The sequence below is a fragment of the Sebastes fasciatus genome, chromosome 24, assembly GCF_043250625.1.
Source record: "Sebastes fasciatus isolate fSebFas1 chromosome 24, fSebFas1.pri, whole genome shotgun sequence".
Taxonomy (NCBI): Eukaryota; Metazoa; Chordata; class Actinopteri; order Perciformes; family Sebastidae; genus Sebastes; species Sebastes fasciatus.
In genome coordinates this window covers 15,307,162-15,323,782 of record NC_133818.1, presented here as the reverse complement: position 1 = coordinate 15,323,782, position 16,621 = coordinate 15,307,162, and the positions used below count along the sequence as shown (strand labels likewise).

The 16,621-nt window shown below is 41.2% G+C and overlaps 2 protein-coding genes and 1 long non-coding RNA gene across 3 annotated transcripts in view; 2 read left to right on the top strand and 1 right to left on the bottom strand.

The window, feature by feature from the left end:
* Positions 1-16,621, top strand: part of LOC141762853 (uncharacterized) — a 500,458-nt gene that overhangs the window by 15,820 nt on the left and 468,017 nt on the right. Inside the window, 2 exon segments of the mRNA XM_074626949.1 lie at positions 181-354; positions 2,194-2,370. Of these exon segments, the coding sequence (XP_074483050.1) occupies positions 181-354; positions 2,194-2,370 (351 nt within the window).
* LOC141762901 (uncharacterized) overlaps positions 1-16,621 on the bottom strand; it is a 182,662-nt gene that overhangs the window by 67,091 nt on the left and 98,950 nt on the right. The window lies entirely within an intron of this gene.
* On the top strand, positions 6,873-12,800 carry LOC141762880 (NACHT, LRR and PYD domains-containing protein 1a-like). Its single transcript, XM_074627033.1, has 5 exons — positions 6,873-7,956; positions 8,220-8,476; positions 9,854-9,970; positions 10,099-10,243; positions 11,107-12,800. Exons 1-5 carry the CDS (start codon positions 7,701-7,703, stop codon positions 11,481-11,483), a joined length of 1,152 nt encoding a protein of 383 aa, XP_074483134.1. The 5' UTR covers positions 6,873-7,700; the 3' UTR covers positions 11,484-12,800.

The window sequence follows — 16,621 nt, the reverse complement described above, 5'->3', positions numbered from 1 at the left end:
GTCTGTAGAAGGCTGACATTATGATGATCCACAATAACACAATGACAAAGTCACTCTACTCATTTTAGGGAAAAGATCATTGATTAAGACATAGTGATGTTGAGCTAAACATTTAAAACCTGAACACATCTGACTGGATTATAAAGTGATTTTTATCTTTATCATTTATTCTTTATTCAGATTGAGTCGCTGCAGTTTGTCAGAGATCAGCTGTGCTTCTCTGGTCTCAGCTCTGAAGTCCAACCCCTCCCATCTGAGAGAGCTGGATCTGAGCTACAACAAGCTGCAGGAATCAGGAGTGAAGGTCCTGTGTGGTTTTCTGGAGAGTCCACACTGTAGACTGGAGACTCTGAGGTCAGTTCACTGACTCTCTGTTACTGTTATAGATCTTATATGTTGAATTAACAATTGAACCTGATTTATGTACAAACATAACTTACATCCATAAAGTTGTTAATGTTCTTTTCTTCATATTTTCATGTTTCTTGAACTAAATCTAGTCTGCAGTCACAAAAGACTTGTGTTTCTTAAAGAAAGTGTAGAAAATGTTCACTGTTAGTTGTTAAAGTAAATGAATGTTTATCATTGTTGGTAAATGGTCACATTTGGATACAGAAGATCCTCTGAACTATTATTCAGGGTTCCTACGCAGTATGGAGAAGTATGGAATTTGATTTTAGTAATTTCCAGGTCTGGATGAGTATGGAAAAAAGAAAAGAGAGAATGGAAAAACATGTCTGTTTCCAGACTGTTGCCCCTATTCTGCTTTCTAAGATATCAAATTCAGAATTTCTAAAAATAAATAGATCATACAAGCAGAGTGTTTTTCATGGTGTTTGGAGCAGCCGGTGCAGCCACAATGTTTACTACTGTGTGAGAGAGCGCGGGCCAGAGAGAGCTTGATGTCGTTGAAAGCAGCACAGGAAGTAGGCTCTGACTGAACGCACACTCCTACAGAGCTGCCTCTACGCCTGAACGTCACAGCCAGGGCCGGCGCCTCTATAGAGGCCAACTAGGTAACTGCAGGCAGACGGCACAGAGCAGAACGCTGCCTGTCAGACTGGGACAATCTAATACTTTACATATTGAGGGGGGGGACGAGCGGCCCCTCCTAATTTGGACTGATCCTCGTTTTGTCTGAAATCTGATTGGCTCAGTCATTTACATCATGAATGTGATGAACTGTGACCAGTGTTCCAGCTGGACGGTCTTGTTTTGATTCAGTGGTGACGTGCTGATACAAACTGAGGAGGTGTCATCCACGATGAAGAGTCTTGAAGGTCTTCATCATCATCATCACATTCTCTTTATACCACTAAAACTCTATTAGTGGTAAAATTACTAACCCACAATATTTCGTCTCACGCCCTCCGGCCGCTCACATAAGACACCTCTCCGTCTCAAAGTCCTGGGATGGGTTTGTGTCCCAGTCTGTCCCTGGTGCTAATAGAGGGACGGCATCATTGTGATTCACCTAGAGCAGGATGTTTGACAGCAGAACGTCGTCCAGCTTTCTCTGTAGGACTGTAGACTGAATGACCACGATGAGTAAAGTGTTCTGAGGGCTGGCTTGATGATCCCAAACACAAAGCCTGGTTGGTTAACAATTCCAAATGGGAAAAGAGAGCTGGATGCAAACTTTGAGGAAAATCGTTTGACATCTCAACCATGGTGGGGGGGGGGGGGGTGTAGTCTTGTAACAGCGTCCTCTGAACCCCGAGTCACAAAGTCAAATATGGTCTGAAAAATCTACAGAGAAGTCTGTAAAAGTCTGGAATGTAAAATGTAAAATGTGTAGGAACCCTGAATATTTGTTCTGAATTGATCAAGTTTACTTCATGAAGTAGAAATATTTCTCTGGTTTCTGATTGTTTCAACATGTTCCACAAATAATGTCTGATCATCGATATTGATCCTTCAGCACAGACACATAAATGAACACCGAGATCAGCAGCCTGTTATTGATGTGTGTTGACATGAACAGGTGTATGAATGTTGTGGTGACATCTGGATGATGTCTGTAGAAGGCTGACATTATGATAATCCATAATAACACAATGACAAAGTCACTCTACTCATTTTAGGGGAAAGATCATTGATTAGGACATAGTGATGTTGAGCTACACATTTAAAATCTGAACACATCTGATTGGATTATAAAGTGATTTTTATCTCCATTTATTCTTTATTCAGATTGAGTTGCTGCAGTTTGTCAGAGATCAGCTGTGCTTCTCTGGCCTCAGCTCTGAAGTCCAACCCCTCCCATCTGAGAGAGCTGGATCTGAGTGACAACTACAACCTGGAGGATTCAGGAGTGAAGGTCCTGTGTGGTTTTCTGGAGAGTCCACACTGCAGACTGGAGACTCTGAGGTCAGTAGAGGGTCGGAGTCGGTCCATACTGGTTTCAGCAGTATTGTTGTGATGTGTTTCCTCCGTTAAGCTGTGAGAGGAGAACGGTGACACAGAGAGAGAGAGAACAGTCAGCCAATCAGATCAGCCAGAAGCTTGTTGTGATCATGTGTTAGAGTTGATGTGAAGAAGATGTTGTTGTTGTGTTCATGTCTCCAGGAAATAAAGCTGGATTACAGCTGACAGCATCACATCATGTATAGAGACAGTGGTCCTCATCCATCAAACTGTCGTAACATCAAATCTGATCAGAAAATGTGTGTTCTCTCATTGAGAGATAGAACCATCATAGAACCATTGTTACATTTAGTAACCATGTGGTCTTTATACAGACCAGAACCTGAGCTGAAGTCCAGTAATCACAGCTGAGGTTTTACTGTTCAGTCTGTGTATGAACATGTAGGACCTTTAAAGAGGACCTGTTAAGCTGAGGTTCATACTTATTATCGTATTTTGGGTTTCTACTAGAACATGTTTACATGCTTTAATGTTCAAAAAACACTTTACTTTTCTTCTACCGGCTGTGCTGCAGCACCTCTTTACACCCTCTGTCTGAAACGCTCTGTTTGATCTCCTTGTCCAAAAAGACTCCATATTTAGTCGGGCTGTCAAAGTTAACGCAATAATAACGCGTTAACGCTAGTTCGTTTTAACACCACTAATTACTTTAACGCAACTTGTGATTTTTAGGTTGTAAAATGTGCGATTAATTTGAGATTAATCACGATTAACTATGGACAATCATGTGATTAATCACGACTAAATATTTTAATGGATTGACAGCCCTAATATTTACATATTTGTCATGTAATATTTAAAAGTAGATGAAACATTGAAATGTGTCTGAAACCAACCTAGCAGCAGTAAATCCATCATTAAAGTGAGCAGTGAAAAGCTCTCTGTTTCTGCAGTAATGATGCTCTCAGGACTCTCAGCAGTTTATTTCCACTGTGTGGATCATAAGATAATATTACACAGAGACAAAGAATTTGAACACATAATCCAGGCTAAAAGCAACACAGTTTAAAGTGACACATGCAGAAAGGTCACCGACTGTGTGAATGTGTAAATGAACAGACTTGTAATATCACTGCCCCGTCTAGAGCACCAGAGATCTGACTAGAACTACTTTGTGTACTCTGCTGAGTTAATGTGATCACATGTATTGTTATGACCTGTATGACAATAATGTAGCCTTCTTCTCTCAGCTGCAAACCCAGCGGTGTGAAACGGACATAAATGACATTTATATAACCACAATAACACAAAATCAGTACATGATCTCTTATCATATATTCATATATGATATTCATATAGTCACTCATCTGAATCAGCTTCTTGAGCCGTATGTTGCTGTGAGACACGTCAGAGTCGTGCTCCTACAGTCCCTCAGACTGAATGTGTTGCCTTGGTTAGTTTGCTACCAATACTTTTATGTATGCTGTGGGTGATTAGAAGAAGTGAAAGTAAGCCTGCTTACAGCTGTGAATTCTGTTTATAGATTTATTATTTACTTTCTCCTAAGTCTGTTTCACACCGCCGGGGTTGGAGCTGAAAGAATAAGACTAAAGTATTATAATGGACACAGGGACAGTCACATGACCACAGGGACAGTCACATGACCACAGGGACAGTCACATGACCACAGGGACAGTCACATGACCACAGGGACAGTCACATGACCACAGGGACAGTCACATGACCACGGGACAGTCACATGACCACGGGGACAATCACATGACCACAGGGACAGTCACAGGGACAGTCACATGACCACGGGGACAATCACATGACCAGAGGGACAGTCACATGACCACAGGGACAGTCACATGACCACGGGGACAATCACATGACCACAGGGACAGTCACATGACCACAGGGACAGTCACAGAAACAGTCACATGACCACGGGGAGAGTCACAGGGACAGTCACAGGGACAGTCACATGACCACAGGGACAGTCACAGGGACAGTCACATGACCACGAGGAGAGTCACAGGGACAGTCACATGACCACGGGGACAATCACATGACCACAGGGACAGTCACATGACCACAGGGACAGTCACAGAAACAGTCACATGACCACGGGGAGAGTCACAGGGACAGTCACAGGGACAGTCACATGACCACAGGGACAGTCACAGGGACAGTCACATGACCACAGGGACAGTCACAGGGACAGTCACATGACCACGGGGACAGTCACAGAAACAGTCACATGACTACAGGGACAGTCACATGACCACAGGGACAGTCACATGACCACAGGGATGACCACAGGGACAGTCGCATGACCATGGGGACAATCACATGACCACAGGGACAGTCACATGACCACAGGGACAGTCACATGACATTAAATACTTGTAAAGAAATATTCCTCACTCTGGGTAAAAAGAGGTTTTCTGCTGCAGGCTGTGAAAGAATCTGAGAGATCGTTTTGTTAAAGATAAAAAGGTCTGATGTAAAGAGCAGCGACCCGAGGGGATGCACCGAGAGACAGGAAGTAGTTTAGACTTGGAGGTCAGGAGGTCACAGTAATAATTACAGTACACAGATGTAATGTTTGGCGGTACGTACATCGGTGTTTACTATTGTTGCCAGGCAACCTACTCTCCTCTCCGGTACCACTCGTTGACTTCTTGCTGATCCACTTGATATCTTGTTTGTACGCCTCCTGGCGTTTCGGAGCATACTGCAGCGAACAACGCTCTGAGCATAAACGCCTCTGTGTATGCTCGTAGCGTGCTCGCCATCTCCGCAGGCCCTCGCCACGGCGTCTCACGTCAGTATAAACAAAGCTTAAGAGTTGCTAGTGCAGCAACAAGGATGAGAACCCTCACAGCCAAATTACCAGAGGTCCTTCTACTGGGATTCAAGGTATCTCTACTGGGAACCGAGCCTTGGGTCCCTGCTCTGTTGGGTGAGAACTGTCACTCTGCAGAGGAAGCTTCACCTGGCACAAGAAATCAGGGATTTCTCCCACTGAGTGCAGTTTCTCCTCTTTTTCATGTGTAAATGTGTAATTGTTATTGTCACACAGTACATTGAACACAGCACAGCACCCAGTGATGTTACCTTCTGCATCTACCCATCCTAGTATTAGGGGCAGTGGGCAGCTACTATACAGCGCCCGGGGAGCAGTTTGGGGGTCCGGGGCCCCCCGACAGGAACCGGTGACCCTCCGGTTCCAGAGCCGTCAGACTGAGCTACCGCCCCCCACCCCCGTCCTATGTTTCTTTTCTTCTCTGCATTCTTTCCTTCTTCCACAAACAATAAAAGGCAACCTGATAATGCAAAGCAACATTTTACAGTCAGTCAGCAATGTTTTTACAGACGTGTGAATTTACAGTCGAGTGAAAAGTGTAGTTCGTTGTGTTTTCTTTTGATGTGTGTTGGATCGAGACTAATGACTAGTTATTTCCTTTAATGTAGGCACAGAACATGATTGTCAGCAGTCAGTTGTAGTCTTCATGGTGCAGATATGATGATAAGCATTTAATTCTGATAGATTGATGCTAACTCAAAGAACGGACAATTATTTTAAACTTGTTCAATAACTTTTGGGTCTGTGTTGATCTCTACAGGATCAACATGGAGGTCTACAGAGCTGCCAGACCCAAAGAATGTGAGTATTGAAACAACTTCGCCCATTCATCAAACTATTGTACATTCACATCTGATCTTAAAATGAGAATGTCCTCATTGTACAACAAAACTGTTACTCAGTTCCATCTTTGTTCCAGCTGTTAAGATCACGTCTATTTGAACAATATTCATCAATATTCTCTTTCACTTTCAGGGGACTCAGATGTCAAACTGAATGTGGAAGAAAACCTACCGGAGGACGACAAAAAGGTGAGAAAGGAGCAGTTGTACGGTGTGAAATCCTCCAGTTTAAACCATGGATGACATTACTTGGACATTTATCAAGGATCTACCGCTGAAGAACTGTAGTGTATTACACCTGCAGGCAGACATTCATTTAATAACTTAGACTGCATTCACCTGCAGAAGTTAATAGTGTGGAGTGAAGATCACTGAACTATCATTTATTTACTAAACTTGGCCTCGGAGCTCTCGTCACTGGCAGGACCACCATCAGTCCAGGAGCTGGTGCTGGTGCTGGAGCTGGTGCATGCTGATTGTGTTTGCACATTTATTGAGACCCATGTTCTTGGTGTAGTTGTCCTTCTGTGTAGTCTTCTCTAACACACCTCACACTGTCACTCCATTGAAGTCATTTCCTCTCTGACTCATACAGGGTGCTTGAGTTGAGTATTGACAGTGTGGCTCTAGTATTTCATCACTTTATTAAACACTAAGACAAGTTGGTATTTCTATTAAAATAACTAATTCTGTTCCTTTTTTAACTCCAGGCTCCAACATCCTTCTCACCTGAGCAGACAGCTGGATATTCATACAGGTAATCGTATAAACTCTATTTTAGTCTGATTATGACTCTAACTTCTTCATATTTGTGTAATATTATCATACGATCTGCTCACCGAGCTCTGATTGGTCAGTAGGAGGTGCTTTTATATATGAGTTGATCTCTTATCTGGAACATAACCTGCTCCGGAGCAGGTCCGCTGTTTGAGGAAAACCTGTCATGTCCATTTTCAAAGGGGTCCCTTGACCTCTGACCTCCAGATATGTGAATGAAAAATACATTTGCATAAAGCAGCATATTTGTCCACATCCATGTTGATAAGAATATTAAATATTTGACAAATCTCCCTTTAAGGTTCATTTTGAATAGATAAAGTTTGCATTCAAGAATAATTTGACTAGTTTATATGTGAATTTGCATATGCTTGATATATGGACATACATACTAGTATTGTAATATTGTCTTTATTAATGTGGTGATATTGATTTTAACATATCACCTAGCCTTGAAGGGTATTAAGTCTTATCTGTCAAGGTCTTAAAAGCATTACATTTCATTTCAAAAAGTATGCAGACATAAGTGATAACGTTCTTTTTAAAACAGGCTTTGCCTCTTAAAAAGGATTCTGTTTTTCCTTCAACAGGTTTGGGTTGAGGTGGCAGCAAACTAACTAACTCTGCGCTAGCATCCTGCCCAGGAGCAGGCCGTGGTTCAACCTCAACATCAGAAATTAGATTTCATCATGGAGCTGTTTGGCTCCAGTTTATAAGCACAGATAAAGATGTGGATGGTGGTGATATGTCCCACCAACTTTAAAGAAAGCATGTCATATCCCAACCAACCTCGTTTCCTTGCTGAGGCCTCGACTAAAAGAGAGAGACTAACAGGCCAATAAATGCTTGTTATATCAGTTTGGCCCTCTTTGTCCTACAGCTTCAGGTGTCCTGGTCCAGGTGTGTTCCAGTGTGCTTTGACTGGACTGGTGTTTGTCATGGCTCAGGAGGCGGAGCTACTGTACAGGACCGTCCAATGGGATGAGAGCTCCCTCCAATCAGCTGGCAAAATGGCTGCAGGGCCGCTGTTCAACATCAAGTGTTCTGAGGATGCTGCTCTCCGTCAGCTCCACCTCCAACACTGTGACACAAAGGAAGGTAAAGACATTGTTCAAAAGTAATCAGTAAAATTGCAAAATATATAAATGTAATGGATTTTATGCACAACGCTAAATGCACACATGGAACAGTAAAATAATAATTAATTAAAAAATAGGAGGTAAAGAATAGAGGTGAAGTGGCACATCCTCGGGATGCTCCAGAGTTAGAGGCAATAGATTGTGGCAAGTGGTAAGAAATGAATTGGGTAGATGAACCTGTTAGCATTAAAACAAAAGTTGAACAGCTCTTTGCTTTCACAGCATTGCTCTGTGATGGCCTGTTGTCTGTCGCTCACATCTCTGATGATGGAATGAGCATCTTGGAGCCGCTGGAGATTACAGACACTCATGTGGTTGTGAAGATCTCTCACCTCTCTGCCTTTGGCCTGATCTGGGATACGATTCGGAACCTCTTAGGGCCGATAAATGGCCAAGCCCTGCTGTTTCTCCAACCTCCCAAGATAAGACATCAAGTACTCCATGTCTTTCTGCTGAATAGCAACGTCGATGTAACCAAGGTAAAGCCATCTGTCATATGTGCTCATCATCAGCCAGAACTCAGCTATTTCCACAAAGATGATTCCTGTCAGTCACACATTGCTCCTTTTATTTATGAACCTCATGCTGTGGTAAGATTGTGCTTTCGTTTTTAGTTTTTCTTTCTGTGTTTTGCTCTCGGCGCTGCCTTTCTGTCTGCCATTGTCATTCGTGATCCTTCCACCAGGTGGTGTAAATAGTAAACAGTGGCCTAAAGGTACGGTGGCCATGAGAGCTCAACAAACTGCAACTTTTAAAAAACACAAGCAAGTAGACTAAATTTAATTGTGTTTTACAAGCAAATTAAGAAAACATCTTCACCAACGTGACAACAAATCCTGCAAATAGGGAAAAAAACAAATACAGAAACCTGCTGCACGAAGCACAGACGACGAGGGAAACTGTTTCCAGGGGACACTAAAAAGTGATGCACACGGCTGCGACACACTTGTTGCATCAGTGGTGTTGAAAAGGAGGGACATGTTCTTCAGTGGTTGTCCTCCTACCCTCCAAGACAGATCAGCCTTTGTTAGAACTGACTGATGCCGGGTCCACACTACACATGAATCAGCTGAGTTTAGTCCTGATTCCTCCTGACCATCGTCAGCAAAGCCCTGATTGATTGATGCTTCTAAAGATGATCTTTCCAGATGTTCCTGTGTATCTTTGATTCTAGTTTCAAATCTGATCAACAAAAGATCTCACAAAGTTCCAGCCAGACAGCCTGTCTGGTTTAAAATGACTCATTACTGGCAGCAGGAAGAGAGACCATATCTCCCTGCACTGGTGTGTTGGCTTCTATTCACTGGTTACCAGTGAAGGACAGAGTTGGTTTTAAGGTTCTTTGATTTGTTTTTAAAGCTCTGCATGGACTGAAACCAGTTCCCCTATTCCACCTCCAGACCCCTCAGATCTGCTGACTCACCGCTCCCAGTTAGAATCCCGGGCTGATTGGGCTCTTTAGGTTGTTGGTCCTGAATGGAGGAACAGTTTCCCCCTCACCATTACATCTCCCTCCTCCAGTGATAAACTTCAAACCTGTCTTAAGACCCGTCTCTTTCCTTTAGTCTGTCAGTAGTCACCTTGAAGACTGGTCACACTCTGTTTTTATTTATTTAGTTTTATTTATTTGACTTCTGTGCAATGCTGTCATGTTTTGAGGATTTTAATCCAGAATTATTTATTCTACACTTTTATTAATTTACTTGCATCCTCTTAATTATTTCTATCTTTTATTTGATTCTAATTCTCATCGCTCTGTGAGGCACTTTGGTCATTTGTTGTTTTTAAGTGTACTCTATAAATACAATCGACAATATGAGCATTAACAGCATATTAAAAATGTTCTGTTTCTGAAGGTTAAGGCCCAACAAGAAGGTGCTACGTACATCCCGAACACTGCCGACTGTTTTCTCAACTTTGGTCAAAGTTACAGTGTCCACTGTGAACCTGGGAGCTTCAGAATACAACCTGATGTGAGTCAAGTCGCAGAATTATCATGAATATAATTTTGGCTGCATGTTGAAAATAGATTCACAATAAGAAAGTATCAGATAAACATTTTTAACAAGATTTAAAATGACGTGATGAGTCTGGTTTTCAGCGTGCACCATACCGTTCAAATTATGGACCAAATTACCATCCGACATTTAAAGTTACCCTGACTACGATTCCAGACGAAGTGACTTTGATGGTCCGGAATCAAGAGAGGACAGAAGACGTCTGGAGATGTGATCTGCTTCAAGCAGGTAAAGATTACATTTTTATTATTTTGATCAGTTTTGAGATCAGGATTATTTCTCATTCGCTACGAACACATTACATTACACTACTCTACCAACGCAAACATGTGGATACCTGACGGTACCATATTCTCACAGTGACATGACACATCTGCAATGAAGCTAAGTGGTGAGTGAGAGTGGTGTGAAAATGGTCCGCTTTGTTTCATGTACGTATCATAACAGCGGCTTGTATATCCTCCGTCCTAGCTCTTCCTGTTTCCCTTTCTGAATGATGGATACAGACTACTGCCGCCTGCTGGTATGGAGAGTTATTTCCTCTCACAGGAGCAGAACGTACGAGCTAACTGGCTGTAGTCTTTGCAGTGTGTCCGAGTGCGACTTGTTGGCCAAAACAAATGCGACGTGAGGCGATGTAACAGTCGGCCTTCGTCGCCGCTAGTTCTCTGATGTCGTGTCGGTGCGTCCCCAGCTTATGGAAACAAGTTCTTCATCTATGTACACACACACACTCAGACAGACAGACACACAGACAGACAGACACACACAGACAGACATACACACTCACATTCACACCTACGAGCAATTTAGAGTCGTCATACAACCTAACCTACAGAACATGTCTCTGAACTGAGGGAGGAAGCCGGAGAAAACCCACGCCAACACGGGGAGAACATGCACTCACCACAGAGAAGAATCATGAAACCAAAAAATATAAAATATGAATGTCTCCCTTTTGGTTTCTGGTTTTGAACACAGAACAACTGATTTACAGAGCAGACATGTTGCTGTACAGAAACATGACGTTTCATTTCAGTTGAATTGCTCTTTACAAGTGGTTGTTGTTTTTTTCCCTGGTTATCTCCCAGATCTAACAATGGAAATCCCTCAGAGGAGCGTCCCAGCAGAGGACAGCATCCCAGCAGAGGACAGCGTCCCAGCAGAGGACAGCGTCCCAGCAGAGGACAGCGTCCCAGCAGAGGACAGCGTCTCACCAGAGGAGAGGCTGCGGTTGGTTCGAACAAAGTTTGTAAACGGGATGTCTGATCCTAATCTGAACAAGCTTCTGGATGAACTCCTTCAGCGTCGTGTTATAAGCGATGGTGAAATGCAATCAATCGGAACAAAAACCAAGAGAGATAAAGCACGAGACCTGATCGACACGGTGCGACTAAAGGGAACTGAAGCCAGCAGAGTTCTGATCGCTGCTCTCCATAAGGATGATCCGTGGGTTTTCAGAACTTAGGCTGAAACAAAAGCAAGAAGCTGTGGAGTGTGATGATGAATCTCTATAATATCTGGCTGTTTCAGAGACTCACATCACTTATTCTTGTCTTTAAATGATAAATTCCGTCGTGGAAGCCTGTGTGGACTTTCACTCTGAAGGTGATTCACTGAAGTTTGGGGGAAAAGTGAATTCATTTTCAAGCTCTTGTGGTTTGGTCTCAAGATTTTATAATCATTTACTTGTGATAACTACTGATGCGTTGTCGGTGATGAAGACCTGCGATAGAGAGCTTGTGACATTTCTATATGTTTTGGGAACGCATTCTTACTGCTAATTTTTGGAAATGATTAATTTAGTTTTCATTAGGGCTGTCTAAGTTAACGTGATAATAACGTGCTAATGCAAATTTGTTTTAGCGCCACTAGTTTCTTTAACGCAACTTGTGATTATTAGGTTGTAGCGGCTCGGTGTTAAAGCTAGAGTGACGATAATGGTATCATAGTAAACTATAGAACCTGATGGATCCATCGGTACCAATCATGTCAGACTAGCTTGTCATGAAGGAGGTTAAATAACGCTCCAAACTTACGCTAAATTTTGGCGAGGAAAAACCTGTCATGTCCATTTTCAAAGTGGTCCCTTGACCTCTGACCTCCAGATCAGTGAATGTAAATGGGTTCTATGGGTACCCACGAGTCTCCCCTTTACAGACATGCCCACTTTATGATAATCACATGCAGTTTGGGGCAAGTCATAGTCAAGTCAGCACACTGACACTCTGACAGCTGTTGTTGCCTGTTGGGCTGCAGTTTGCCATGTTATGATTGGAGCATATTGTTTTATGCTAAATGCAGTACCTGTGAGGGTTTCTGGATCAATATCTGTCATTGATTTGTGTTGTAAATTGATTTACAATAATAAATATATACATACATTTGCATAAAGCAGCATATTTGTCCACTCCCATGTTGATAAGAGTATTAAATACTTGACTAATCTCCTTTAAGTTTCATTTAGAACAGATAAAAAATGTGTGATTAATTTGCTATTAAATATTTTAATGGATTGACGGCCCTAATATTGATTACTGATTCTCTGTCAGACCTGACTGTGTTGAGCTAAGATCTAAATCCATCTCTCTGTCTCTTACTGCTAATCAACGCAGGCTTCACAGCTGCAACAAAAGACCATTTTACAAATAGCAATAAGGGTAAGGATGGATATCATAACTGCACTTGATAATCTATAGATCTGTGTTTGTTTGGTCATTTTATTCCGTCAGTAGACCTTCTGTAACTTGAGCCTACAATAAAGATTTCATTGCAAAACAAATAAGTTTGGAAAAAAGGCGTCACACTGTGATGGAACCAAAGTGAAACTCATTGGATGGATGTTGAGCAGTGAAACTATTCCATTAAGAGATGGTGTCTGCAGAAATGAACTAGAACAGACAGATGCTGTTATTAAATGAGACCTCAACTGAAACTCAGATAGGAGCTTTTTGTTGTGATAAAGACAGTTGTTCTAATGCAACAACTGTCATTAACAGTGTGAACAAAGACCTTTTAAAGGCAACGGAAAGATTCTGGCCTCTTATGTGGAACAGATGCTGCCTTCAAGTGAAACTGGTGAGCTCGTGTTTACAACACGGGAAGTCGTGTACACCATGTGCGTGGCGTTCAAGTGGTTAAGTGATGAGAACACCGCTGCTAAGCAACGGCAATATTAACGTTGCTGTCGGCGTCCAGAAATCACCACAAATCGTATTTTCACATATGAATCAATATTCTGTTACTGTAGTTTCTCTTTCTCCCCTCACATGTTCTCAGAATCATCTCGTAGTGTTCTGTTTAGCTGGAACATGAGAGAGTTTGTGACCCGGCAGCCATGTTGAGATCTGCTGAGGAAATTCCAAGCACCGCCCACCAGCCGGAGCTCAGCCAATAGGAACGCTCTCTCTCTCTCTGAAAGGACCTGTGATTGGTCAAAGTCTCCCGTCATGAGCTAGATGTTCTAAAGCCTGAAAACAGAGCCATGAGGAGGAGCAGAAGTCTAGTGATCTCTCAGAACACTTGCATTACAATATGCTGAAAGGTTATTATGGGATGTCTGCCCAGAGATGCCAAAAACATTGTTGCCTACTGAAGCTTTAAATTGACTTGAATTGTAAGTCGCTTTGGACAAAAGCATCTTCCAAATAAATGTCATGTTGTGTCTTAAGAAATAAAGCGGTTGCTTTATAAATAAAACAACCGGTTGCATTGGCCGACACACCGTCGCTACTAGTTTCCTTTCCACAGCTTCCACCGACAGAATCATCCCAGAGGAGAAGAAAACATCAGCAGTGAGCAGATAGTTCTGTTTACATGGAGATACAGAGCTAACATGCTATGAGACGGTGTGTAAACACAGAGAACATCAGGGTGGAAAATAGAAGATGTGAAACAGTAGTCAGTTCATTATTTCTGGTAAAAGACACCTGATAAACGTATGGAAGTAATCAGAGTAATGGTATATTAGTTACTGTAGGAGCTTTCTCTGTGTTACCATGACTACAGACCGGTTAACGTTACACTCACCGGAGCGTACCGGAGCTGAAAGACTTTCTCCTGTACCATGTCAACATAACTGCAGGTGGGATGATTAAACATGCTGTGAATAATTAATATTGTCATCTGTCTACTCAAATAAAGTTTGACTGTGAAACAGAAATGTGTTGTGTTGCTTACAGTCACTATTTACTACCTGTACTCTTCTACATGCATGACATCAAATCTATATAATATATAAATATCAGCTGTTGAAACAGTGTAATTACATTAAAGCCTTTGTGAAAGAACATGTTATATTTAGATGATGGGAGTACATGAAGACTGTTCTGCTGGTTCTTGCAGACTAACAGAAGTAGGAGCAGACTTTGCTCATAGTTAGGAGGCGGATGAGAGAGTGACGCTCTGTGGGCGGGGTCACCTAGCTGGAGGTTCTCCTCTGGTTCTAACCGTTCCACCAGGAAACCCTTATATGGCTTGCAATTCGCCACCGACGTCACCAGTGTAAGGAAAAGCTGCGCAGCGATTTTTTAGACCCATTTTCGGACAGATGGAGCAGGAGAAAAAGAGAGAGGATGGTCTTTTATGATACTATGGTGACCTGTAGACACACTGGGGACAGATATTGATGTTTAAAAGACATGGAAAAGTGCATTTTGCATAATAGGTGACCTTTAAGAAGAGATTTAAAGGAAGTGGGATACTGAGTTGAGATACTGAGGGGCCCGGACAGCAAAAGCCCGGTGATCTTTGTTGACAACTTTGGATTTTGGAACCATTAGTAAGAGTTCTGCCAGAGGATGTCAAGCATCGATCAGGCTCATAGGGAGTCAGCAAATCACAGAAATACTGTAGGCAGAATCTATAATAATACATCATCATTTATTATTATACACTGCTGCTAGTTTAATCTATAATAATACATCATCATTTATTATTATATACTGCTGCTAGTTTAATCTATAATAATACATCATTTATTATTATATACTACTGGTAGTTTAATCTATAATAATACATCATTTATTATTATATACTGCTGCTAGTTTAATCTATAATAAAACATAATTTATTATTTTATACTGCTGCTAGTTTAATCAATAATAAAACATCAACATTTATTAGTTGATTAGATTTTGTTTTAATAAAATAAATCTGTAAAGTAACTAAAGCTGTCAGATAAATGTAGTGGAGTAAAAAGTAGAATATTAGGAGAAGTAGAAAGTGGTATATGTAAGTATGTACAAGTATGTCAAAATTGTACTGGAGTAAATGTACTTAGTTACATTCCACCACTGATAATATAACATAATAGTGAGTCAACATAAAGTTGGGTCAGATTTGATCAGTTCTGATTCTGCTTGTTGATTCTTCTGATTATTGGAGTGAGAAAATCAAAGTGTGCTGTAAGCAGAAAGAAACCACCTTTATTTGCACAGATTCAGGCCTTCATAATAAGTCATTGATGATAAATGAGGCGTTGGATGAATGAATGAAAAGAAGTGTTTCCAAACAAATCACTGGATGGATACACTCCGTTTAATATTTTAAAATGGATTTATTTTGTGAATAGTTTCTTTCTGATAGATTTATGAAAGTGAGTTTCTGTCAGATACTATAGGGTATGAGATGTGATTAAACATATTTCGAATTGTTTTGTTTGGGATTTTGATTTCACTAAAGTCACAGCCACCAACTCAAAGTTGTGGGAGACGAGGTGTGATAGGAGGAGGATTTGTTCAAATTCCTCTAATCAAGCAGATAATAGAGTTGGGGATGGCTTTAGTTATGGATTTAAATATGTCACGATTGCCAATTAAATTATATCTAAGACAGAAATTCTTATACGACATGATACAGCCACTACTATCAACTAAGTGTGTCACCGTGTCACACTGTTTACCATTGGCAGAGCATTTTGGCAGATCCTTCTTGGGCGCTCCCCACATAATGAGCTGTGCTGCTCATCCCACAAATGCATGATCCTTACAAGTTGGACATCATTGTGAAGGTAAATAAACAGGCTTTCCAACAATGTAAAATACAATGCCCATTAGCATTGTAACAACAGAGAAATAATCCACCAAACACAAGTTTCTGAACTTTTTTTCCCCAGTTTAGTTCTATATGTTAGCTGGCAAACTAAACTTAGCAAGCTATGTTCATTTTCATAGTTAAAATGGTCTTTAGTTAACTAGACATATTCATCTGATTAGCTTTATCTAGCTAGTTGGGCTGAACATTTAAATATATATCAAGCTGTGACTTTTCTTACTAATATTGTGATTTAAATAGATTATTTTCTATAAATCAATCTCCTGTTTTTCTGCTGATGTGATGGTTTAATGTTACACAGTTACAGTGTTAGAAAGTACATTTACTCAAGTACACATTTTAGGTACTTTAGGAGTATTTTCCTTTCATGCCACTTTATACTTCTACTGCAGGACATTTCAGAGGGAGACGTTGTACTTTTTACTGCATTTATCTGCATTTACACTCTATATTTATCTGACAGCTTTAGTTACTTTATTAACATATAAAAATGTACAGCTGAAACGATTAGTCCATTAACTTATTAATTGATTGACTGAAATTAATTGGCGA

Bases quoted from the DNA above. Each gene is read 5' to 3' on its own strand.
- LOC141762880 (XM_074627033.1), top strand. From the start codon at position 7,701: ATGCTTGTTATATCAGTTTGGCCCTCTTTGTCCTACAGCTTCAGGTGT. The intron at 8,477-9,853 runs GTAAAGCCATCT...CTGTTTCTGAAG, and splicing joins GCAACGTCGATGTAACCAAG to GTTAAGGCCCAACAAGAAGG. The intron at 10,244-11,106 runs GTAAAGATTACA...GTTATCTCCCAG, and splicing joins ATGTGATCTGCTTCAAGCAG to ATCTAACAATGGAAATCCCT.